General features: G+C 37.7%; 1 protein-coding gene across 1 annotated transcript in view; it reads left to right on the top strand.

The window, feature by feature from the left end:
• Window positions 1-2,135: 2,135 nt before the first annotated feature.
• The window catches only part of LOC129751380 (rab11 family-interacting protein 5), a 32,685-nt gene continuing 9,357 nt past the window's right edge, over window positions 2,136-25,463 (top strand). Inside the window, exon 1 of the mRNA XM_055746862.1 lies at window positions 2,136-2,985. Within this exon, the coding sequence (XP_055602837.1) occupies window positions 2,955-2,985 (31 nt within the window). The 5' untranslated portion in view covers window positions 2,136-2,954. The remainder of the gene's footprint in view (window positions 2,986-25,463) is intronic.

Below are 25,463 nucleotides of genomic sequence, written 5' to 3'. Positions count from 1 at the left end.
TGCTTCGAGCTGTGCCTTAGGGTGACGATGCTAGGTTGCGCCAAGTCCCGGATTCCCACCCGTTGCCCTTCAAAAACGTTAGTTCGAGACTACACTCGTATGGGAGCTTGAATTTCGTTCGTTTAGGTCTGATGGCAAAATTTTCTCCCCCGACTTCCGCGATCTGAGTTCGCCAATTTGACTTCCAAGAATTTTTCTTTTGTAATCTGGAAACGGAAATAGGTACTCGAACGAAGATGAGATTTGCGAGGAATAAACGTTCAAAATACCGGAACCTTCAAGCTGGGGTAACTGCAGTCTAGCAGCAGCAAGCATAGACCGCCCAGAATCAGCCGGTATTGCAGTTATCATCAGAGCCAGAGGGGAATCTACCAAGCAAAATAAATCTGAAATCTTCACAATTCAACATAATACATACATAAATTCATGTTGAAATTTTCATATTATTTACTAGACAATGATCAACTAAAGTAAATTTGTTTCAATTTTCGAAATCAAACGAAAACAAATACCAGCTGTAATGGATTTTTGACAGCTTGATGTTTTCTGTTGACACTGCCGATTTCACGTACACCAACAAAGGTGGGTGCAAAACTCGATTCATGCTCGTTTTCAGCTTGGAAGGTGCAACACTTTCGGGTGGTGAAAACAAATACGGTATTAGTCGGCTCGCGTAGTAGGGTGCGTCGGCCGATTTTCGATCATACTAATCGGCCTATTGTTGCAACGTCGCTTATGGGAGTTTTTGCTGGGCATCAGCCGATTAATAAGCCGATTTCGTAGGCCTATCAAATAGGGTGATGAGTAGCATGATTGTGTAGGAACCGACTAAATCGCCTGATTAGTAGGGCGATAAAGTTGATGAGATATTCCTACCCAATCGTACTAAATAGCCGGATTGATTGACAGCAAAAATTGATTTTTCTTCGTACCACCCAACTAAATCCGACTAAATAGCAGAATTGATTGGCCTCAAACATCGATTGTTTTTACTACCACCCTACCCAATCGTACTAAATAGCCGGATTAATTGATTGCAAAAATGGATTTTCCTTCGTACCACCCAACTCAATCCGACTAAATAGCAGAATTGATTGGCCTCAAAAATCGATTGTTTTTTCTACCACCGTACCCAATCGTACTGAATAACCGGATTAATTGATTGCAAAAATGGATTTTTCTTCGTACCACCCAACTCAATCCGACTAAATAGTAGAATTGATTGGTCTCAAAAATTGATTCTTTTTCCTACCACCCTACCCAATCGTACTATAAATAGTCGGATTGATTGACCGCAAAATAGAACCACCCGACCAAAAAGGTTTATTTATTACATGATTTAGTAAAATAAACTTGCGAAGCCATATTTAATAGCAGTATGGACTTGATTGGAGCAAGTTCAGTATGAGAATGCCGAAATCTTTCAACTTAGCCGATCTGGAACGACATGTCCTGCGAAGAAGCTTGCCATCCAAGCTTTGCATCTAGAAACTGGCTCACGGTGAGGGCGGTGGAATTCATAAACGATGCCTCCATCGGAGTCAGGAACACCATCTATTACGGCTTCAGGCATATCCGGCAAACGTCCGGGAACTTGGTCAGGTTGAACGTCGTCATGATGGAACCGATAGAAATGCGCTCGCCACTCCAACGAACCGCTGGTGAGCACCGACGAGGCCTTCCGTGCTGTCGTGGGCCAAACTTTCCCATCGATGAACTCCATCACACAACAGATGTCAAAAACTAATTCAGTTATGACTGTTCCATACTAAATAGGCTTAAAGTATGCCAACTAAATAGAGTCATACGAAAACCTACTAAATTGACCGATCCTGCCCGATAACGTAGATCAACTTATTGTGCTACTTAATCATACGTAATTGTGTGAGCCTACTTATCAGCCGATTTAGTATGGCACCTATTTCATATTCAAGCGTAGCCCGATTAATCGGCATACTAAATAGGGTCATTGATTTAGTAGGGTGATTCGTAGCCAGACTAAATCGGCACCCAACTAAATATGTGAACGGCGAAATTTTTCATCTGTCAAATTTCCTATCGGGTGCGCTACATTCCGTTAATGGCCCAGTAAATTCTTTTGTCCGGGGCGTCCGGGGTTTTGCAAAACATCCCGTTCGTTCACAGCGCAGTCAGTCAGTTCAGAGGGGAGTGTTTTTAGTTCCGTGGCGAACATCAGTCCATTTCATTTGGCCAGAGAGATCATTTCGCGGATCGAGTAAAGTTCCGTCCACCCGTCGCGCAAGTGTACCTTTTTCAGTGTTATAATGTTTCGAGTTGGGTTTTAATTGTGCGTTGTATTTTATATCTTTCGACAATCGGTGCTGCATTCGTTTTTTTTTCATCAACTCGATGCTGTGTCTGGTGACTCAGAGATATTTTTTCAATGTTGTAAATTGAATTTTCGCTGGTGGATGTTCGATTGCTGAATTGCGTCGTGGCCTTTCTCAAATTGGCTTGATCGACACTTATGTGGGAATGAAGATCCATCCAGTTGGATGTTGAGAAGAAGAAATTCCTCCGGATTGCCTAGCAGGATATTAAAACTTTCTTGGAGGAAAATAGGAGAAATCTGGCGACCCAATTCGAGGACACAATAAAGAAAGATTGCCTTCAAGATCATCGATAGCTGTTGCTGCTGCTGGCAAGCATAATATCAGAAAAAAAAGTTTGTGTTGTAAGGATACTCCTCTGAGTAGCCTCTCTGTTTTTGGAAAAGTGATTGTGCAGTGGCCTTACACGGGTAAAAATTAAGTTAATCTCTAACGAAGCAAACAAAATTCGCTTTTAAGTTTTTGTTGGTTATTGTGGGGAAGTTGCCAGTTGCCGTCACGTCTGTTGGGGAAGCCAGCTGACATCCGGATCAACCACGATCGCCAAATCTGACGTTAGTCAGACAGCTGCAGTGCTGTCCGGATTGCTAAACATTCATCAAAATGTGGAGCCCCACTCACATTCAAGTCACCGGTGAGTATAATTGAATGAGCCAATAGATGACTTTCGATTATTTTCAATGGTTCAGGGTACTTGCTTTCTTGAATAGAGAAGCAATATTTACCTGTCAAAGTCCGGGAAGCACTTAAAAATCTTTACTGTTATCTTCCCTTTTCCAAGATCTAAAATATTGCCTTCAATAAAGATTCTTTAAATTTGCTTTATTTAATCTATAAATTTATAGCAATAATAACCCTTTTTTAAAATAAAAAATCTTAACATTTAAAACAAAAAAAAAAATCAACCATAAAATCAAGACTTATAACGCATAGGTAATTGATTTTTTAATTATGAAATCTGATTCTGTATTCATAAGTCTCAAATTGGATCGATAAATCTAACAGTGGAAAAAAGTCTCAAATTATAATTACAATTTCAAATTCGCTAAATTTGGACGATCGTGATGGCGACGATATTTTTGTCTGATTTTCTCATTTTTTTAAGCATCACGGGATGGTACAGTAAATACTGTGCCAAATTCCATTCTCCTGTTGATCGCTGTGCTCAACTGATAGAAACAAGCCGAGTGCCGGCAAAGTGCCAATCATTCATTAGAACTAACCAATGCTCCTAGTGTAAAGGAATGTGTATCCTTCCTTCCTTAGGCAGCGCCCGTCACCACTTTCGATCAAAGTTAACCATGGATTCATCAATTGGAATAAGTGCTCTATTGTGTTGTGAGTCTACTTGGTTGAATGATTCAACTGAATCGAAGCAATTGAAAGATTCTTTTTAATTCAACCACGGTAAATGAAAAGTTCATATACCGGTATTTCGATAGCAACTTACTACCTTCTTCAGTGAACGTTTTCGATTGAATAAGTGATATTAAGAGCACATTGAGCTGTCACGATTTTGATTTCATATTTTGTTCCCAGTCCATTGCGTTTTTCCTGAAATTGCCAATTTCATTTCGCTTTGAACATTTTGGATTCCACAAAAATTCAAGATTAGTAGTCGGAAATTACTTTAGTTATATAATCACAAAACACAAAAAAATGTTTAAGATTTTTTTTTGCTGCAGATTATTCTGCTTTCTCCTTGGAGCAATTGGTGATTGTGAAGAGCCTCAGTTGAGTAAATTCTCGGCATTGGTGAAGAGAACCCTGTGAAGAGTTTTGGTAGCGAGCATCGTAGAATACACTTTACACTTCCTTTAAAAATGTATGGAGGTATTAGGAAGGTTATTTGAGCTAAATATTCTTGTATTTTTTCGGTAGATCCTGATATTCCAAAGGCTGTTAATAATTGTTTAGTTGACATGAGTTGTTTTTATATAATAAAGTTCTTAGTTATTGAGGTGTTTTTAATTTTGGTCACTCTGTATTTTAAAATGTTGCTAGCGAAAGGCATAACTTTTGTTCCATTTGGCATATTTTTCTAGAACATTTTATCTTTGTGAGTCATTCTGGTTACGAGATAAAGCTGATGAATCAAGTCACCCTAGATCAAGGATCAAGTATCCTCACTCTCTCCCATATTGTCACTTCAATTCACCAATGTTAATATATATACATATTTTTTTCCTTCATTATAGAGACTTTCAGCCTCGGGCTGGTTCGTCAATGTTAATATATTTTAATATTGGTATTTTCAGAAAAATGATTTTCGCTTATAATAGATGTTTTACATTCTAACCTTTAAAGTTTTTTTTGGGTATAAAAATCATGATTTCTACAATTTATCTCATTTAAAAAGGTTTCACACCCTTCGTTTATCCAGATTGAATCTTTCTTATAATCTCAGTTGAAATAGTCTTTGAAATATTGACACCAAATTGTGTTTGGAATTCTAGAAAACAAATCATACTGGACCATGGACTTACAGTTCACACTAAACAAAAATGTATAGTGGTCTCACTTGTAGTTTTCGATTGAAAACATACCCACAAACAGAACATCGACAAAATGCTGAACATTGCAGCCCAGGACAATGACTCATCGTTACATTTCGAAGCCCCCGTTTGGAAGCAGCAGCAACCAAAGTTAGGCTCCGACCAAAAGGCCAAAGCGGCGCTGTCGCATGATGCGATTTGCAAGTAAATAAGTTTTCAATTATGTATTCCAAAGCACTTTACAAAACTGTTGTTGTGTGTGCTGGTCTGCTGGTCTGATGACCGATGACGACTGTTCGTTCAGTTGTTGAAGTTCCCGAGTAACAAGGGAAATTTTTAACCCGGCCGGGGTGAAAGCGACCGGTGAAGAAAGCGCCATGTATGTGAGGTATGAAGCGTTTTGGCAGATTACTCTTTGAGGTTTGTTAATTTTTTTTTTTTCATTTTGCCCAATCAAGATTTTTTCGGATTCAGCACTTGTATCTTTTCTTAATTTTGATAAGTTAGCGACCATCAGAAAGATATTTAATCAACAAATTCAAATCGCTTCAAGATAGCTACCAGTATGATTCTCCCCAAGCTTTCTCTACGAGCATTGCGAATTAGTGACTCGAATACTTTCATCTTTCTTTTGAATAGATTTTTAGGTAGTACGTAAATTGCTTACAACTCATATGCTGATGTTATCTATTTGCCTATTTTAAACAGTTTCAAACACCAACTAAAATTTGAAAGTGTTTGTGCTTATCTTATTATTTAACGTTATTCACCCTTTTTGAGATCACCTACTAATTCCTCATCCATTCATCCACGTTGTCGGCCAATAAGTAATCGATTGATTTCCTAAAGGCAGAACATACTCAACGGTCGGCTAGTTTTTGGGCCTTCGAGCAAGTGTTATGCATCAGCCAGCACTCCCACACCCACTAGCGGCCGGTAGAGTCCATAAATATCCGGAACGGGCAGGTATGCATGCACAATAACCCGAACCCGGACACCACCCCTGATCCCCCTACCCTCCGAAAAAAAATTATGCGAGCCAATAAATTTACTACAAAACAATACACAAGTGAAAGTGCGAGTGCTTTCTGACCGACCCGAACGACCAATCGGTGCTGGAGGTGTTTTGATTTTTTCGGGGGAGCGTTTTGGTGCAGCCACGTAATACCCCAGCAAATTGGAATCAAACGGACGAATGAAAACGAAAAAAAAAAAAAACAAACCCACCGGTAGAAACTATGCAAAAGATTTGTGTAACAAATTGTCATTTTCTGCAAAGCGCTTGCCTTGCCTATGCATTGGACGTTGGACGATGATGACGAGGTGGGTACTATGTTGAGCTACGTAGCTCTAAACTCTAAACGAAATTGGATTTGTTGCTGGCTGTTGGACTGTGGGAAGCGTCGTTGCGATCTGTGTTACGAGACGAAAGTTACTCCGTGGAGGCGATAGTTTGGCGATAGCCGCTTTTACTCAGGCGGTTGAAAGTTGACAGTGATTTGAGGAGTTAATGGCAGCATTTTTAACTCTAGACTTAAGTATGGCTTCATCAAATTTGATAAACTCATTTACTTGTTCTTTCAAATGAAAAATGACTCTTACATTCAAAAAAGTTTATTTTTTCGAATCATAACCTTATTAGCTGAATACGTTCGCTTGACGTTAATTTACATGAACGACGCAAAGGTAGACTTTCGGAAAACGACTGAGTCCCAGAAAGTCGGTTTTTGGCAAACATTTTTTTAGATAACACTAGATCACGACGTTTCATACATTTGGCTATGTCATTTGGCATAAAAATTAAAATTTCCGATTTTCTTTGATGATTTCTGAGGTGGACCCGAACCGAAACTACGAGCGCTAAAAAGAGTCAGATGGTGTTCAGATTCTCGAAGATCGAACGATCCAGAAAACAGTTGGAATAATGACAGAACACCCAGCCATGGAAACAATGAATGGGCGTATATTTGACTGACTAACCCTCCTCCAGCCTCCAACGTTACATTTGTATTTCTGAACGCTGCAGCGCGCTGGACGTCGAGAGAAAAAAAATAATCAACACAGTTAGTTTTAATTTTTTTTTGTGTAATGTGCCCCAATCATCTCGGTATTTACCGAAATGTACCTAGATATAGGTAGTTATAAAAAAACAACGACAAGTGAATCATTAACTCTCTATCTCGCACAGATGGAAATGAGAGCTATTGAAGGGGCGGACGGGACGGTCAGCAGCCAGCAAGTGATCCGTGTTTAATTTGTGGGAAAATAGGGCAACCTTCGTTGGCTCGACTGCTAACTGATGCCCGTCGTCATCGCCGTGCAGTGGGCAGAAGGTATTTACAAAGAAGCGCATTGATTGTGAACTGCACGAATGAAGTAGGTACTTTCCTACCTACCTACGAAGTAACTGCAATCATCGCCAGAATAAACAAACAACTATTTAAAGCTTCAGAGCGTTTGGTTATTATCTCAAGAAAGAATGTATGTAGAGCAGTTACGGTACACTGTAAATTTTTGCCTCGATTTCCAGCAAAAAAAATTGCTGGAAACGTTCAGCAATCCAAATTTTTGCTGGAAACCAGCAATCGATTTTCAAATTGCTGGATTTTTCAGCTTTCGTTTATGTGCTTGTCATTTTTGCTGAAAAATCAGCAATCGGTTTTCAAATTGCTGGACTTTCCAGCAATTGATCTAGTTTGCTGGAAAATCAGCAATCGAGTTGTCAATTTGGAGTTTGTTTTTGTTTCGTACGCTGAAGTAAGGTGAGATTCTATTTTACGAATTTAGGTTAAATTAATATAATTATTTTATTTTCCTCTATATTCTAGCAACCAGGCATCAAGTCAAGGGTAAGTTTTTATTGTACAGGTAGATATTCCATAGAAGATACTAATCAAAACTATTTTTACAATTACAGGTGGTGGATGATCAACACTGCGGCACAAAGCGGCCACCCCAGAGCCGGTTTTAGAAAGTTGTAAAAAAAAAGTTTTTTTTTTAAATAAATAAATCCCTTATTGAAAATGGGAGAAAATAATTGTTTTTATTGCTTATTATATGCACAGCCAATATTAAACTGTAATTTTGAATTGAAATATAATTTTCATACTAAATACTGCCGGTTGTTTTGAAAGAAATAGCTGGTTTCCAGTAATCTGGATTGCTGATTTTCCAGCAATTTCCAGCTGGTCATATGAATTTATGATTAGGTGCAATTTTTTTTAATGCTTTGTTGAATCGTGTTTCTAGTTAGAAAACTAACTGATTATTAACGAAATTCAAGTCATTCATACCGTTTATCGCGATCCTTCGGGCATCGAGTTCAATGTTGTTTTGCTGGATTGAAGGAGCGTTCACTTTAGAGCTTGAAAATTGAGCCAGAAAACAGTGCTGGGGATTTTTTTGTACAAGATTTCGGCGATGTTGCCACATATTTTATTTTAAGAGGGATCAGATGTCGCTTCTCTTATATGAAGGTTCACTAATAATAAGCAATAAAAACAATTATTTTCTCCTATTTTCAATAAGGGATTAGTTTATTTTCCAAAAAAACTTTTTTTTTCACAACTTTCTAACACCGGCTCTGGGGTGGCCGCTTTGTGCCAAAATGTTGATCATCCGCCACCTGTAAAAATAGCTTTGATTAGTATCTTCTATGGATCTACCTGTACAATAAAAACTTACCCTTGACTTAATGCCTGGTTGCTAGAATATAGAGGAAAATAAAATAATCATATTAATTTAACCTAAATTCGTAAAATAGAATCTCACCTTACTTCAGCGTACGAAACAAAAACAAACTCCAAATTGACAACTCGATTGCTGATTTTCCAGCAAACTAGATCAATTGCTGGAAAGTCCAGCAATTTGAAAACCGATTGCTGATTTTTCAGCAAAAATGACAAGCACATAACCGAAAGCTGAAAAATCCAGCAATTCGAAAACCGATTGCTGGTTTCCAGCAAAAATTTGGATTGCTGAACGTTTCCAGCATTTTTTTTTGCTGGAAATCGAGGCAAAAATTTACAGTGTGGATCCTGATAGTTTATGATGGTTTCAACTTTCACATCGTGTCTGGTCTGGTTCCACCTTTGTACTGCACATATTAGGGAAACGAATTATTTATCACGCCGAAGAAGGCTGCAACTCTCGATTTCAATCACTTCATCACACTTAACGATTAGTGACACTTCCGGCAATTCGATACCTCAATAATTTTAACGAAAACGATGATATTCAATAAAATCTAGAAAAAAGTAGGGGAAATAAGTGCATAATGGCCACCTTAAGCAGGGCTATAGAAAACAGCTATAATTTGTGAGTTACTTCATTGTTTCGTGTTCAGTCATTAAAAAAGTACTGGCTAAAACTTGAAAAAGTCAATAAAAACGTTGGAAATACATTTCAAAATTTTTTTGCAAAAAGCTGAAAATCGGTCACTGTTGAGGTATGATTAGAACCCCCACTGGGGCAGTATAAGCACCATTAATCGGGGCACGATGAGCATTTTCTGCTGTAGAATCTAGCAGCGAATTCAACTCAATGAAGTCAACTGATTTAACGAGCTGCAGCTTGACTTGTTTTATCTGATGATTTGACCTATTGTATTGGTTAGGTAAAGTGGAGAGGTAATCAGAAGGCTCGAGTCCGATTCCTAGTCGAGATGATTTTTTTTCATTTAGCATTCATGATCGATGAATTTTGCACTGAACGGTGAGTCGTAGATCCATCAAACAAAGCAATAACGAAATAATGTATGCCTGTTTGGAGAATACAAACAATGTTTCTAGTTTCTAAAATAATCGATCATGAAGGGTATATGAAAAAAAAAACCGCCTTGACCAGGAATCGAACTCGAGTCTTTTGATTGACTTTATATCACTCCACCTCAGTTTTTGCGTTATGGAACGATTCCAGATTCAACTTAAACACAGTATAAGCATAAACTTTGTGGAACCTATTGAAGTGCTTTGCAGAGAAAACGGGCGCATTTGGAGTCAGTCTTCTTTGTAGACTTTTTAGCGATTCATTGTGTCAATCGTTATGAAACACTGAGTAATTTGCAGTTTCGACAGAATTTTAGCGACCTCAAGTGCTAGATATTATTATTTTTTCAATTTTTTCTTCTTGTTTATCTCCGGGAAATTCAGGCGAGGCTTGTCAATGAAAAGTTTCTGGATAGAAACCTGCCAGATGACCGCTAAAGAGATCGTTTTGCTATAAATTAAGATTTATAGCAAGTCCAGCAGTCCATATTTTTCGCACGATTTGACCACCGTATTTTATTTATTTTACCGGTGAGCAGCTTTTCTACATTGTAGAAATGAAGCTAGGCCTGTTTATTAGCCAGCTAGATGAACCAGTCAGAAAAACTTATCTTTTTTATTACTTCCTCTATTGGTATTTTCGGATTCAGCTTTAAAAAAAACCTCTCACATTCCTTAACGTACGGGAGAATACTGACAAGTATCGCTTTATACTTTGATTATCGTTTACTCCAGAATTCTTGATTTGTTCAGGCTTGCCCGTTAGTCCAAAAAATTATTTGTGATAAGGGGATTTTTTTTTATTATCTGACAATTTGCGCCGGGGGTCTTCAGATTTTCCCCAAAATTGGAAATTTGGTTCATTTTTGCGACTTAAAAACACATGTATTTTTTTAGATTTCTAACACTTTTATTTTTTGAGTTAGCTTCGGTTAGATTTTTTTGTAAATTAAAAATAACCATTTTTCAAAGCTACATAACTCTGTTGTTTCTCAACAGAAATTATAACATAGCACATCAAAATGCATTGAAATTTTATCAGCTTTCCAAATAGAATAGTTGAAAAAAATTTAATAATGACCTTTAACATGAAAAGTTGTAAATAAACTTTAAATGGCGTCTAAAAGTACCGTCTGCACCACCGAATATTTTGCAAAAAATACTATTGTATAGCTCGATTCATGATGAACTTTCAGCTGAAGACACCAAAGTGCAAAGTTTTTTTGCATCGAAAACAAACAATAGTCGAACAACTGCACTCACATATGGAGATAGCAAGCACTTCTAACAACATGGAAACAAAAGAACTTACCAAAGCAGGTAAAAACACTACTTTTTCGTGCTTTGTAGAGTGTTTGCAGCAAAACTGATTTTAAATTTTAACCAAAATTCTGAGTATCGTATTGTTTAAGTGATATAATCAATAATGGGAATATTGCTTTTACAACCTGGTCATATACGATATAACTTATTAATGTTTCGATCAAAGATCATTGTGAAGCATAATCAATGCCAATAGTAGAAGGTTCAGTCCCTGTGTTTGGGATCACAAAAATGTGATTAAAAAAATGAAATATAGACGTGCTTTACATAGTTTTTATATCGGGAGCTAAGCACTGGACACCAAAATCCTTTCCCATTGATCAAAAAAGTATGAGAAAGTGGCACAAATGTTGTAGAAATAATCAAAGAGCTCAGTATGGCCAGCCCAGGCTGTAAAATGATGAAAATATGATACTTTTACCGTATTCGTTTTCTACATTCGCCCAGTTTTGAGGTTTACCATACTAGAACGATCATAATTCGTCGTCAGTGTTTTGCTACCTCGATCGCTCACACATGAATCTTCAGTGTTCCACCGTCCATTTTAAATCGAATCTGGGGAATTACGGATGCAAAACTTAGCGCATAAACTTCTAAAAATGACAGTAAAATCTGCATAACTTGTTGTGACCTTGTGCAAAACTGGGTATAAACGAATACGTTATTAGATTTTTGGATATAACATGAAGTCAGTTAAGCTGCAACAATCTACCGCCCCTTCTTTCATAACAGTCCCATATACAAAAATAAGCAAGCGAGACAATCAGCTTTTTCTGTTTTGGAATATATTTTTAAATTATGACCACCACTTTCAGCATAAACGAAAATCGTTTCTAGGTCGTCATAATAAATCGTTAGGCCTGAAATTTTCAAATTGGGTTATTGGTAAGGTCGAGAGGACCATTTTTATTCATTATGGGACTGTTAATCGACCATATTCGAAACCTTTTTCGAATCTACTAGCGTAACAGTCCCATACAAAATATATTTTTCTCACCAAGCTACTTTCTAAGACTTAAATTTGATCATTTTTGAACTTCTAAATGCGATTGTCAGAAAAAGAAACATACTTTTGCAAAAAAATATCATGAATTCCACATTGTAAGTTGAATCTTTTTACGATTTTTGATTGCATCCGATAGTTTTTCGCTCAGGAAGTCATTCCTAAGAAAGTCAGACCTGCCTTCGAAAACTAGTGTGCATCATTCGACATTAAGTGAGTTAAAAAAATGTTTGAATGATTCAAAGCAATAAACCAAAGACTATTTCGCCGAAAGAAACATTGAAAAGTAACCAAATCCGTGGTATTTCACATATGAGACTGTTATTCAGGTATATTTCATATAGGACAGCCACAAATTGATATTTTTTTCGAAATTTTTAGAACAAAACCTCTTTTTTTAGTGTTTTATGTTGAAGCCTTATGTTGACCTAAAATGACGAAAATTCATATGGGACTGTTATGCGAGTAGGAGCGGCCTGAAAAGGACGACAAAATAGTGTTTTTTAACTGCTTATATAAGTTATCTTGTTTCCATGTTGTTAGAAGTGCTATCTCCATATGTGAGTGCAGTTGTTCGACTATTGTTTGTTTTCGATGCAAAAAAGAGATTTATTGTCATTATTTCTTTCATAACTCTTCAAGGTGTTAATGGCCCACTTTGGTGTCTTCAGATGAAAGTTGCATCATGAATCGGGCTATACAATGGTATTTTTTGCAAAATATTCGGTGGTGCAGACGGTACTTTTAGACGCCATTTAAAGTTTATTTACAACTTTTCATGTTGAAGGTCATTATTAAATTTTTTTCAACTATTCTATTTGGAAAGCTGATAAAATTTCAATGCATTTTGATGTGCTATGTTATAATTTTCGTTGAGAAACAACAGAGTTATGTAGCTTTGAAAAATGGTTATTTTTTATTTACAAAAAAATCTAACCGAAGCTAACTTAAAAAATAAAAGTGTTAGAAATCTGAAAAAATACATGTGTTTTTAAGTCGCAAAAATGAACCAAATTTTCAATTTTGGGGAAAATCTGAAGACCCCCGGCGCAAACCCGTCAGATAATAAAAAAAATCCCCATAAGTCAAATCTGGATTTTGCCCGGTTTTATTCAGATTATTTGCTAAACCAAATTCTCTTCTTTGAATTTTTTTTTGTGTTCAAAAACGATTTTTAACTAATTTCAAATTGAACATAAAATTCTGTTTAATCCTTAAATTCGAGTTTAAAAATGCTGCTGTAATTCAATGAATACTTTAAACTTGAAGTAATTTTCTTCCTTTTTTCGCTTGTGTTTTAGAATAATACCTAGATTTTGTTCAGATTTGCCCTTTTTTCAAATTTTTCATAAATCGTCCTGAATTGCCCGACCGTGTGGATACGTGTGATAGAATTGTAGAAAGTATCGTATGGTTGAGGTTAAATTATTTTTAACAAATATTTTGAAGATATCTTGCTCAATTTCGACCTTTATCTAATTTGATATCAAATAAGCAATTTTAAATTGCTTGGAACCGGTTTCAACATGTTTCGTCTCAGACTTCACAGGATGGTTCCTCTGATTTCCTTTCAGTTATTAATGACATTTTGAAAATCAGAAAAACCTCAACTTGAAAAAGATCACCTGGTTATATCATCCGGTTGAAAATAATCGACTCAAAAACATGAGGGGCATTGAAATGGTAGGAAAAGAAAGGAAATTGCATTAATCGCTTTTGTTTTTTAGAATCAATAGAATATTCGTTTGCCAAATAATTTAAAGGTTAATATTCGGTACATCTCTAATGTGAACCACGGTCGTATAGTTGATTTCCAGCTGTTTTTGGGTCTCTCAATGGGGCTTTTCTGGATTTTTCTCGATCCTGACCAAAAATGTTGTCAATAAACTTCAGTATTGGACGCTAACTCAAAAACCACTTGACAGATGGTCCCCAAATTTTGTACACGTACACGTTACGTTACATTACTCGATAACTTAACTGAAAATTTTATCATTTTCCATGTATTCAAAAGTTATTCACAAAACAAAGTGTTGCATTGCTTTCGAATACATTCCTTACTTTTAAAACGAACGCACACATATAGGATCTTAGTAAAACTTCATGTTTCTTTGAAGAGATCTAAATTCTACTAAAGACTAAGGCGTACATTTTTCAAGGTTATAATGACTAGTATCTTACTAATGCTAAAACTACCAGCCCACAGAAAAACTGTATGCCGTGACCGAGACTCGATCTAATGACTTCTGGCTTAAAAGATTTAAACGTTATCCTCTAGGCCACGGTCGGCGACTTGGATTGCAACATACGACACTGTCACGGGTTAAGGTAAAAATTAGTAAAAAAAAGACTCTACGCTCTCAGCAAATTTTCACACAAGTAAACAAGTCATTTTAATGACGACAATAAGATTTACAGCCACACGCTTGAGTCATTAACGAAACACACACGTAGAATCCATGTGATGCAACCAAAGCTTAGTTTACGAGAAATATTCTGTATTTTTAATTTTCAAAATTATATTGCATGTCAACTGGCACCCAGAATATCCATGTCAAATTTGACCACATTTTGCCAGGTTTCTCGGAAAAAATATCCGAAGTTCCCCGGCCCTAATATTTACAGAAAGAAATATTTAAATCTTAGTTAATAAGGTATCTGAAACTTCATTTTGCACTAGGGTTGTCCCAAAGTAATTAAAATTTACAAAAAGTAATGTAATTTTAAAAACAAATTACTAAACCAAATTTGGAACAAAAAAGTCAAAAATGACAAAAATGCTAAATGACCAAAAATAATTTAAAAAATATTAAGGATATCAAAAATGACAAATTGAAAAAAAAATAAAAATTTAAAAAAATAATTTTAAATTAAGTACAATTGAGCTTAGATTTTGCGCAGGTCAGTCTTCGTGCCAATATACTAAATTTAATTCGACTTGACCCTTTTCGCTTCTAGCCTAATATACAATGTAGTTCGATAAATAACTTTTGGATAAAAGTTCTATCATGTCCAAAAAAATGTTCCACAGAAGTCACCAAAATGTCCAACGTAGAAATTGGTTTAAATAAATATATTCAGACATGACTTCCGATCGTTAATTCAATCGTCAATAGATCATATTGTTGTAACACTTCCATTTTACGATCAACAAAATTTCCCCCCGGCCAGGCTGCATAAATGCTACAAACCCAAAACACACCTCGCGAGAAAACGCGCGTCATTAATCGCCATAATTTTAACGATACCGGTGACTAATCGAATGATAAAAACGATTGAAAGAGCTTTCACGTATAAATCGCGGATCGGTTTCATTGATGATCGCCCCACGCGGCGAAATTTACTTCCTCCTTCCTCCGGCGCCAATCCGTGAGAGTTTCAATTTCTAGCTTATTTAATTTAACGTCAGCTTATCCAACAACAACAATAACAACAACAGCAGCAGCATGTCTCTAATTAGTGAGGGAAGTGCGGAAATCAGCCGCTTGATGGCGTTATTATTTATTGTTGACGCGTCGTACTTTGTGCTGTTGTAGTATATAGTATCTTTGGGCCACTACATTCTCTTTGCTGTCGATGTCTTCAGAGAGGGTTTTCCATCGGCAGTAATTGTTGCTCCTGTTGTTGTTGCTATTTGCTATTGGCGAGGGTGGTCCACGATTATTAGTTGGCACGCGAAAGCTATAAAAAAGTATACCGAAAGTGGTTCGGCGTGTGAAATCAGCTGTTTATTTCCTCGAGAGACGGAAGGAATTGGGAAAGCAATGTTTCAAGACACGATATCTTTCAGTCAGTTGACGATTTGTTGTGCTTGATTAAGATGTCTTTTTCAACAAGTTAGCACAAAAGAAAATTTTGGATAATTTTTTTTTTCTTGGAACTAGGTAGACACAATGCAATTCACAAAAAATCCTCACATCCTGTTTAGCTAAAAAACCCTAAACTGGAAGCTAACCGAGTTCAAATCTCCGTGTAGTAAATTACTCCCCAGTGCCCTCTTATCAAAATCGACTTAAAACACGAAAAGTGTCTGACTCAAATTCGAACAACGCAGCAGTTTGCCATCGAATGAGTGAATGGTAACATTTTTCCTCCGCCTTTATGCCGTCATGTTCATACAGCCAAGTGAGAAGGTATCTGCTCAAGTCTGTGCCAAACTACGCCACCATATGATGAAGCAGCCAGCCACTTTTGTTTGTGACTCACATGATGAGTAAGGAAGTCTGTTAACACGCCGGTATTTGGGTGGAATTATATGGGCGATCATCGAACCACACGTTACACACTTGTTGGATTTGCTGCTAGAGTGGAGCAGTAGGTATTTAGATACGCATTGTTCGTTATCTAAGGAATTTCCTACACAACAACAACGCGAGGGTTTCGGTTGATTTGCATTAGGTACTTGCGCAGTTCTTGGTTCTCGTAATCAAAAGCGTAAGAACATGGAAAGATTATATGATGAGAGTTCACAATATTAATGGCTGGCTTATACATCTAAACTTTTTGGTTGAATATATAATAAAAATGGGCTTGTGATATAAAGGGCGATCATGAAATTCTTGCGACACCGAAAATGTCATGCCTATTTTTTTTATAATGTTTATCTTGATTTTATAACAAACTTATAAATCACCGATTGCTATGATATCACCCCCTCTCAATTTTTCAACCCAAGGAAACTACGAAGTTTATGGAACTGGATAGCTTCTAATGGTTTCGTAAAAATATCGGCAATTTGTTCTCTAGTACCGATAGCTTCGACCTTCAGCCTTCCTTCCGCAATGTGGTCCCTTACAAAATGATGTTTCACGTCGATGTGTTTACTCCGCTTCGTCTCAAGGTTCTTGGCCATTCCTATACAGCCACGGTTGTCTCGAAAATTACAGGTGGTGCTTCCGATGTGATATGAAGATCATCCAGAAGACCATTCAACAAAATAGCCTCTGCCGGCGCACTGCTCAGCGCCACATATTCGGCCTCGCTCGATGATGTTGCCACGGTTGTCTGTTTCTTGCTGGACCAGGACACTGTGCATTAAAAAACTTTAAAGATGAAGCCACTAATCGATTTCCTGTCCACAGCATCAGCAGCCCAATCGGAATCTGCATACCCCACGACTCTCGGTGCATTCTTGTTTCTGGTGAACTCCAAAACCATTTGCCCGGTGCATCACAAGTACCGTACAATCCGCTTCAAACATTGCCAGTGTTCTGTATTCGGATTCTCCTGGAACCTTCCCATGTAACCAATCGGAAAACAAACATCCGGCCGTACACACAGCATCAGATACATCAAGGTGCCGAATAAGTCACGATACGGTTCATCAGTCGGTGTTCCTTCTTTCGTTAATTGTTGGCCTTTCTCCATTGGGGTTTTCACAGGATTACAATCTTGCAGCCCAAAACGATTTAGGATCCTTGTTACGTGCGCTTCCTGAGACAACCTAAGGACACCACCTTCTCGATTGTAGGTTATCTTCACGCCAAGAATGTGATGAGCCTCGCCACAATCCGTCATCTGGAACGCTTGAGATAGGTCCTTCTTCAGCTTCAAAATTGTATCACGTTTCCGGCCAATGATTAACAAATCATCAACGTACAGGATCAGATACCAGACATCATCCTCCATCACTTTCACGTACAAACAATAATCGTGAAGTAAGCGGACGAATCCCATCTTGAGCAACTGTTGATTAAATTTCTGATTCCAGCATTTCGGAGACTGCTTCAAACCATAAAGCGACTTAAGCAGCTTACAAACCATATTCGGACGTGCCTTGACACCATCGGGGACAGTCATGTAAATGCTTTCCTTAAGTTCGCCATGAAGGAAAGCCGTTTTCACATCCATCTGGTGAATGTGGTAGCCCTTTTGAACAGCTATGGCCAGCACGGTCCTCATTGTTGGAAGTTTGGCCACTGGTGCGTAAGTCTCGTCATAATCGATCCCTGGTTTCTGCAAGTAGCCCTTCACCACCAGGCGGGCTTTGAATCGAACCGGACGACCATCTTCATCTTCCTTCAGGCAGAAGACCCATTTGGATTTCAAAGGCTTCACTCCTCGTGGACACGGCGTTAGATCCCACACGTGATTGGATTTTAACGATTGCAATTCGTCGTCCACAGCCTTCAACCAGTTGCATCGATCATCTCGGTCATAAATATCGCCAAAAGATTGCGGTATATCTGTAGAGAGTGGGCCAGCAGAATTTGCACAATAACTGGTAAAAAAAATTGAGGAACTTACCAGGGAGTCTGCGCTCCCGTTCGCTGCACCTCAGCAACGTTTGTCCTCCGGACTCGTGCTGTTCTAAGTGCGAAGGGAGCGCTCCTGGTGTTGCGTTCTCTGCACTCGAATCCTCACAAGCTGGTTCGAATATTTCATCCTCTTCCTCATCAATGGGATCTTTGACAGCGACATCAATATTGCTATCGCTTTGACCTGGAACCTCAAGCTCATCCCCCTCTCGCTCGGAAGGGAGTTGCACGACCAACAGCGACTTGGAGCTTTTCTTGACTTCAGCATATGGAAAACTCATTTCATCGAACCGTACGTCTCGAGCAGTTCGCACCCTGCGAGCTTGCTTGTCCCACAACCGGTAGCCATTCGGCGCATAACCGATCATGACCATTTCGCGGCTCTTGTCGTCTAGTTTCTTCCGCTGTTGATTTGGAACCCACGTAAGCCCTACAGCCGAAAACTTTGATTTTGCCTAGCGACGGTTTCTTGCTATACCAACATTCAGCCGGCGTGGTTGTGTTCAGTAGTGCCTTGGTAGGATTTCGATTCACCACATAGACCACCGACAGCACAGCTTCCGGCCACATCTCTTTCGGAACCATGGACTCAATCAGTACTGTTCGGACTCTCTCGATAACTGTTCGGTTGAACCGTTCAGCCACCCCGTTCTGCTGGGGCGTGTATGCAACCGTTGGCTCGATCTGGATCCTTTTCTGCGAGTAAAAATCTTTTTGACTATTCGAAAGATACTCACATCCTTGATCCATGGTAAGTTTGGAAATCTTCGTGTTAAACATGGCGGTTGCCATTGCCTCGTATTCCCGAAAGCTCTTGAAAACCTCAGACTTCCGGCGCATCAAATAAACCACGGCAAAGTGTGTGTGGTCATCGATAAAGGAGACGAAAAACCTTGATCCGTCCCAGGCTGGGGGATCAATAGGGCCGCATACATCCGAATGGATTCTCTCCAATGACCTCGTTGCTCTGATTCGGGTACCGTTGAATGGCTCTCGATACATTTTCCCACGCACACAGGCATCGCAAAACTCCAGACGATTTGCTTTGATGTCCATTCCGGTAGCCAGATTGTTCTTCACTATTGTTTGCCTTGTAGGCTCAGATGGCACAGGCGACGGTGCCAAAGAACATTTAGATTCGCCTCACATGCATTTACCGACATCTGCTCAACGAAAACTTCCAGTTCGTACAAACCACCACGTTGCTTGGCCTTTGCTACAATTTCTCCGCCTTTCTTGAGCACTAGGGTGTCCCAAAATTGCATAACTTCTGGGAATCTGGGGAATCACCCTCCAAATGGTAGATTAGGATGTGCAAAACAAACTTTTGTATGGGGTTGACTAAAAAAAATCATGTTTAGAGGTTCCGCAAGCGCGATCTTTGAAAAAAGTCCACTTTCAAAACATTTGATTTTAAATAAATTCTGGGTCCAAAAATGTTCATGAAATTTATATATTTTATATATTTTTAATTTTGTTTGAGTTAAAAAATGAAAAATAAACCAAATTTGCATAAAAATGTAAAACTAGCAACCTATTTCCAAAAAAAGAAAAAATTTGGTACAAAAATTTTCTATTCAACTGACCAAAATGTGTACCAAGCGTACAATATTTTTGATACCAATGCCATCAAAAGATGCGGATTTTTGTGCACTTCAACTTTGCTGAACAAAACATATTGTTTGTATCATTGTGTGAAAAGCTATTCACGATTCAATCCTTAATAAAAATCACAAATGAGGATATCTTTTATTTAATTTATCAAATTTGTCTTTATAAAACCCTACTTTAAAATCAAAATACTTGCAAAAAAAAGACTTGGATGGTTTAAGGGAGTCATCAGAAGGCCAAATGCCAAATTTGAGCGGAATCGGACAACAGGAAGGGGTTGCAATGAATCTCAAGTGTGAAAGGGGTTCTGAGACATAGTGTTCTAAAGAAGCATAAAAAACTGGTTTTTCATCATACATTTTTTTTCTTTACCGATCGATTGCTTGGTTATGCAGATTTTATTAAAATTTTAACTAAGACTAACATTTCACCTGAAGACTGCAACTCGATTGGACTTAAAACAAAAAAGTTATGGCTGTTCAAAGATTGTATTTTGGTTACAAATTGTCCTATAAAATGCAATGAGTAAAATGTACTCATTGTGTATTAAACGATAATTTACTACAAAAATACAATCTTTGAACAGCCATAACTCTTTTGTTTTAAGTCCAATCGAGTTGCAGTCTTCAGGTGAAATGTTAGTCTTAATTGATTTTTTAATAAAATCTACATAATCAAGCAATCTATTGGTAAAGAAAAAAATGTATGATGAAAACCCAGTTTTTTATGCTTCTTTAGAACACTATCCCCCTTATTCTGCGACGCGCGTGAGGTGAAGACAGTCGAATCACCCTAGTCACCCGATTCCAGTAGTCGCTTTAGGTGAGAAACGTCTTTTAGAATGAACTTTTTGAGTTCTTATCCCAATCTAGTAGTCAGCTGGGCATAAACCTCTGTCACACCGGCTTCGGGAAAAAGGTGACAAGACTCACGTGACTCCGACTCGACTCGACTATCGTCACCTCACGCGCGGCGCAGAATAAGGGGGTATGTCTCAGAATCCCTTTCACACTTGAGATTCATTGCAACCCCTTCCTGTTGTCCGATTCCGCTCAAATTTGGCATATGGCCTTCTGATGACTCCCTTAAACCATTCAAGTCTTTTTTGCAAGTATTTTGATTTTAATGTAGGTTTTTATAAAGACAAATTTCATAAATTAAATAAAAGATATCCTAATTTGTGATTTTTATTAAGGATTAAACCGTGAATAGCTTTTCACACAATGATACTGCCAACGCATGCCGCTTGATGCCCTCCATCAAAATCATTACAGTGTCATCCGGTACCAGTTTCTTAGTTTCTTTTTTCATTTTCCTAACATGTCCTTCTCGTCTTTAACTGTCTTCTTGCTCTTACGAAGTTTCCGTTTCATTATTGCTCCAGTTTGTCCAGTTTGTGGATCAAAATGGACAGAATTGGCCTCATACCACTCCAGGACACTTTTAGAATAGTGGCATGATGCTTTGGCAAATCTGGCCAAAATAGCGGAACATCGTCGTGCTGCTGCAAAAACGGCAAAATCATCCCCGCTCGCGTTCTTTTCTTATGCCAATTACGGTATGATATTGATTATTCATGGTTGTAGTAGAGTCTGAACTTTGGATGTAGTGATCAAAGTTGGTAGTTAAAGGCGAAATACAATCTATCCAAAGTTCCCGAAATCTATCTAAAGTTCTTTTTCTCATCAGTTCTATCTTCCATTAAAACGAACGGATGCGACATAAATAGCTGGAAAAGACTTTCTCGTGATATGATGTTATATTTTAGCATGTCAAATAACTAATCTAATTTAAATCTACGAAATCGGGTGAAAAAAAAGATTATGGTAAAAATGGTTATATTTCGCCCCATTAGACATTCGCATTGGTTAGTGAAAAAGTTAACCAAAAGAAACCAATCCGAGCTGAAATAAGCCTCAAGTTTATTGAAACGTAAAACTCGGGTATGGAAAGCTCACATTCCCTAGATTGTGCATTGCCGTTGTCTAAAAACTTAAAACGAAAGACGAACAGCAAAATCTTAGGACCATGATGTTGTGACCATTCACGAAATGAAAAGACCATCACTTTTTCTTAAATAATACTTATAGAAAAAAATACTTCAAAGCGAGCATTTCTCGTTATGCCTCACTGCTGCTGGCCTCGCGAATTGGTTCGGGACTGACCGGCTCAAGTTTTCATCGATAATCTACAGGTAACTTTGCCGTAGCTACTACGGTGGTTAATTGAGTCCATTGAGTCGTCGAGGGGCTCTGATTTTTTTTCTCATTCCGTTTCAGAACTGTTTTGCTGTTGTTGATGGGACCAAATCAGGGAAATGAAGCTACCCTTGCGGCTGCCGGCCGCTAGCAGAGCTGGGGAAAAACGAAAGAGACTCTCTTCGGTATTTATTGCCGAGAAATAACGGAAACCGGTTGCTTTTAAGCGGTGGGCTACCTACATACGATTTGTTTATCCACTAGAAAAAGTTGCGGTCTGATTCCGGTGGTCCACAGCTCATTGATGGATTGCTGAACTTGGAAACTTTCTGCAGAAAGTCACACTTTGCGCGAAAGTATTTTGGATGGTGATGAATGAACCGAGAACGGAAATTTTCACACGACGAAACTAGATCATAAATTACAGTATTAATATCGGTGACAATCAATCGAGTCACTGAAGCGAATTGACGGAAAAACTTTCAACCTAACCGAAATCTGAAGCACTAACATTAGCTTTTAAAAGTGTATCCATCGACCTTGGAACTATTATCTTTTAAGAGTTTACAAAGAAGAATCAACTAGTGAGAACGTTTGCGATTGTTCACAAAAAATGTGAAAAAATGCTACCTTAACCCTCATCCGCATTAGAGTGTCATTTTGACACTATTTCAAGTTTGAATGCTTGTAACTTTTTTCAGAAGCATCAAAAAACAAAAATTTCTTCGGGGACCCTAAATGAATTCAAAAGTTCTTTAATTTTGCATCTTTACTTTATTTATGGACGAACCCTGGAAGCCTGGACAAAAAAACTCCCTTTTCCGACTTAGAGTGTCATTTTGACACTCCGAAAGTAAAATCCATTTATGTCGTTTGAATTGTTATGAACTTCATATAAAACTTATATCAAAAGAAACCTTGTAATGTCAGTAAAATATGTTTAGAACATTATATATAGCTAAAGCTTCTAGTTTTCTCGTGATTCAGCATGAAAGAAAAAAAATCCGAAAAAACATGCCTCACGAAAACTGGTGTAGTTCATATGTTACACGTCCAAAAAAATATTTGCCTTATGCATATGAAATCTGAAGTTAATGTCTACATCATGGAACAAAGAAATATTTTTTTAAATTTTTTTTAATGAAATGGTCACAAAAAGTTCAAAAAGGTGGTCTGAAAAACCTACTTTTCATTCTATTGCCAGTAAATATTGTTTGAGCGATGGTAGAGTGTTTTAAAAAATATGACTACAAACTTTATTGAAATTCTAACATTTTGCTGTCTTTAGATTTTTGATGCAACAAAAATTGAAATTACTGGAATTTTTCAAAGTTGGCTACTTTGCGCGATTTTTTCACTAATTGAAATTTCATCTGTTTTTGTGGTCTTCCGTCAGGTTGTTCCCGGATTTTCAGTGCTTTCTCGCCGTTTGAAGCAATTAAAACTATATCCATTGTAAAGGGAATTTAATCTACATTCTAGTGAGGTGCAACAATTTACGCTGTGAGATTTCACAAAAATATGAAAATTATAAACGTAAAATCATTCCTGAATTTCTAAAACTACAAGCAGCGGTCCAGCAAAACGTGTTTGTTTGCTCTCCGAGTAGGTAAGGTGGGTGGTGATTCGGGCAGAGAGCGAAGCCGACAGACGAAATAATGATGCGTGTCGTGCATTTCTTGGTTGTAAATATTCTATTGATAGTAGTTTGCATTTGCTAGTCACGACACGCATCATTATTTCGTCTGTCGGATTCGCTCTCTGCCCGAATCACCACCCACCGTACCTACTCGGAGAGCAAACAAACACGTTTTGCTGGACCGCTGCTTGTAGTTCTAGAAATTCAGGAATGATTTTACGTTTATAATTTTCATATTTTTGTGAAATCTTACAGCGTGAATTGTTGCACCTCACTAGAATGTAGATTAGATGTGCTTTCCAATGAATATACTTTTGATTGGTCCAAACAAAGTAAAAGCACTGAAAATCCGGGTACAACCTGACGGAGGACCACAAAAACAGATGAAATTTCAATTAGTGAAAAAATCGCGCAAAGTAGCCAACTTAGAAAAATTCTAGTAAATTCAATTTTTGTTGCATCAAAAATCTAAAGACAGCAAAATGTTAGAATTTCAATAAAGTTTGTAGTCATATTTTTTAAAATACTCTTCCATCGCTCAAACAGTATTTACTAGCAATCGAATGAAAAGTAGGTTTTTCAGACCACTTTTTTGAACTTTTTGTGACCATTTCATTAAAAAAAATTTAAAAAAATATTTCTTTGTTCCATGATGTAGACATTAACTTCAGCTTTCATATGCGCATATGCATATATGCATAAGGCAAATATTTTTTTGGACGTGTAACATATGAACTACAGCAGTTTTCCTGAGGCATGTTTTTTCGGATTTTTTTTCTTTCATGCTGAATAACGAGAAAACTAGAAGCTTTAGCTATATATAATGTTCTAAACATATTTTACTGACGTTACAAGCTTTCTTTTGATATAAGTTTCATTGTCATCGGTTAAATATAAAGAGAGTTATGACGATTTTAGCTTGGAGTGTCAAAATGACACTCCTAGTGCTGATTAGGGTAATGAAATCTAATGCGGATGAGGGTTAAGGCTTTTGCATTCTTTCTGTTCCATGTGAAACATTATGAGAAATAAAGACGGAAATTCTTTACGGTATATCTTTTGCTCACACTTGCGATTGTTGTTGCATCAGTTGGCTGGTCCAATAGACGACTGACTAGTAGACTGGTCCATAACAAAAAAAAATCCGTATCCACGCGGCACCCCCTAGATTGGTGAAAAAATGACTTTCTGAAAGTTTCAGGTCATTTGGAAGAAGCACGAGCTGGCGCAAAGGACTTGAAATTTGTATGAAGATATTCGGCCAAATCTATGAAAAATCGACATACTTTCACTCTTTGTGTTCTAAAATATGTTTCCAGTGTGCTAGAAAGCTTAGAATTTCAGGAATTGTAGTTCAACCAATGACAAAGAAGTTTGTAGAAGACTGTGACGCGATACGAATTGACTGTGATGAATTATCCGCGATTGAATTTGTTTATTTTTTTGGCACTTCTTGGAGGTATCGTGGTGTATGGGCTAATAATCTCACTAACTTGATCGCATCATCCCACAATGAGAATAACAAATAGAAAGTTTATGTCCTCGGAAAAGTTGCGAAAAAGGCTCTTACAAACATTATCGCGGGGCATTTAGACTTTGCCGAGGACACAAACTTTCTATCTGTTATTCTCATTGTGTGACAATGCGATCAAGTTAGTACTTATAATCTACCTATACACCGTTCACGATATATCGATGAAATTCGAAAAAAATTACACACTCGATAGCGAATAACTCATCACAGTCAACTCGTATCGCGTCACAATTTTCTACAAACTTCTTTGCCATTGTTTGAACTACAATTCCTGAAATTCTGAGCT

This window comes from Uranotaenia lowii, chromosome 1 (assembly GCF_029784155.1).
Source record: "Uranotaenia lowii strain MFRU-FL chromosome 1, ASM2978415v1, whole genome shotgun sequence".
NCBI lineage: Eukaryota > Metazoa > Arthropoda > Insecta > Diptera > Culicidae > Uranotaenia > Uranotaenia lowii.
The sequence above is the reverse complement of the archived record's forward strand: the minus strand, read 5'-3'. Positions and strand labels throughout refer to the sequence as shown.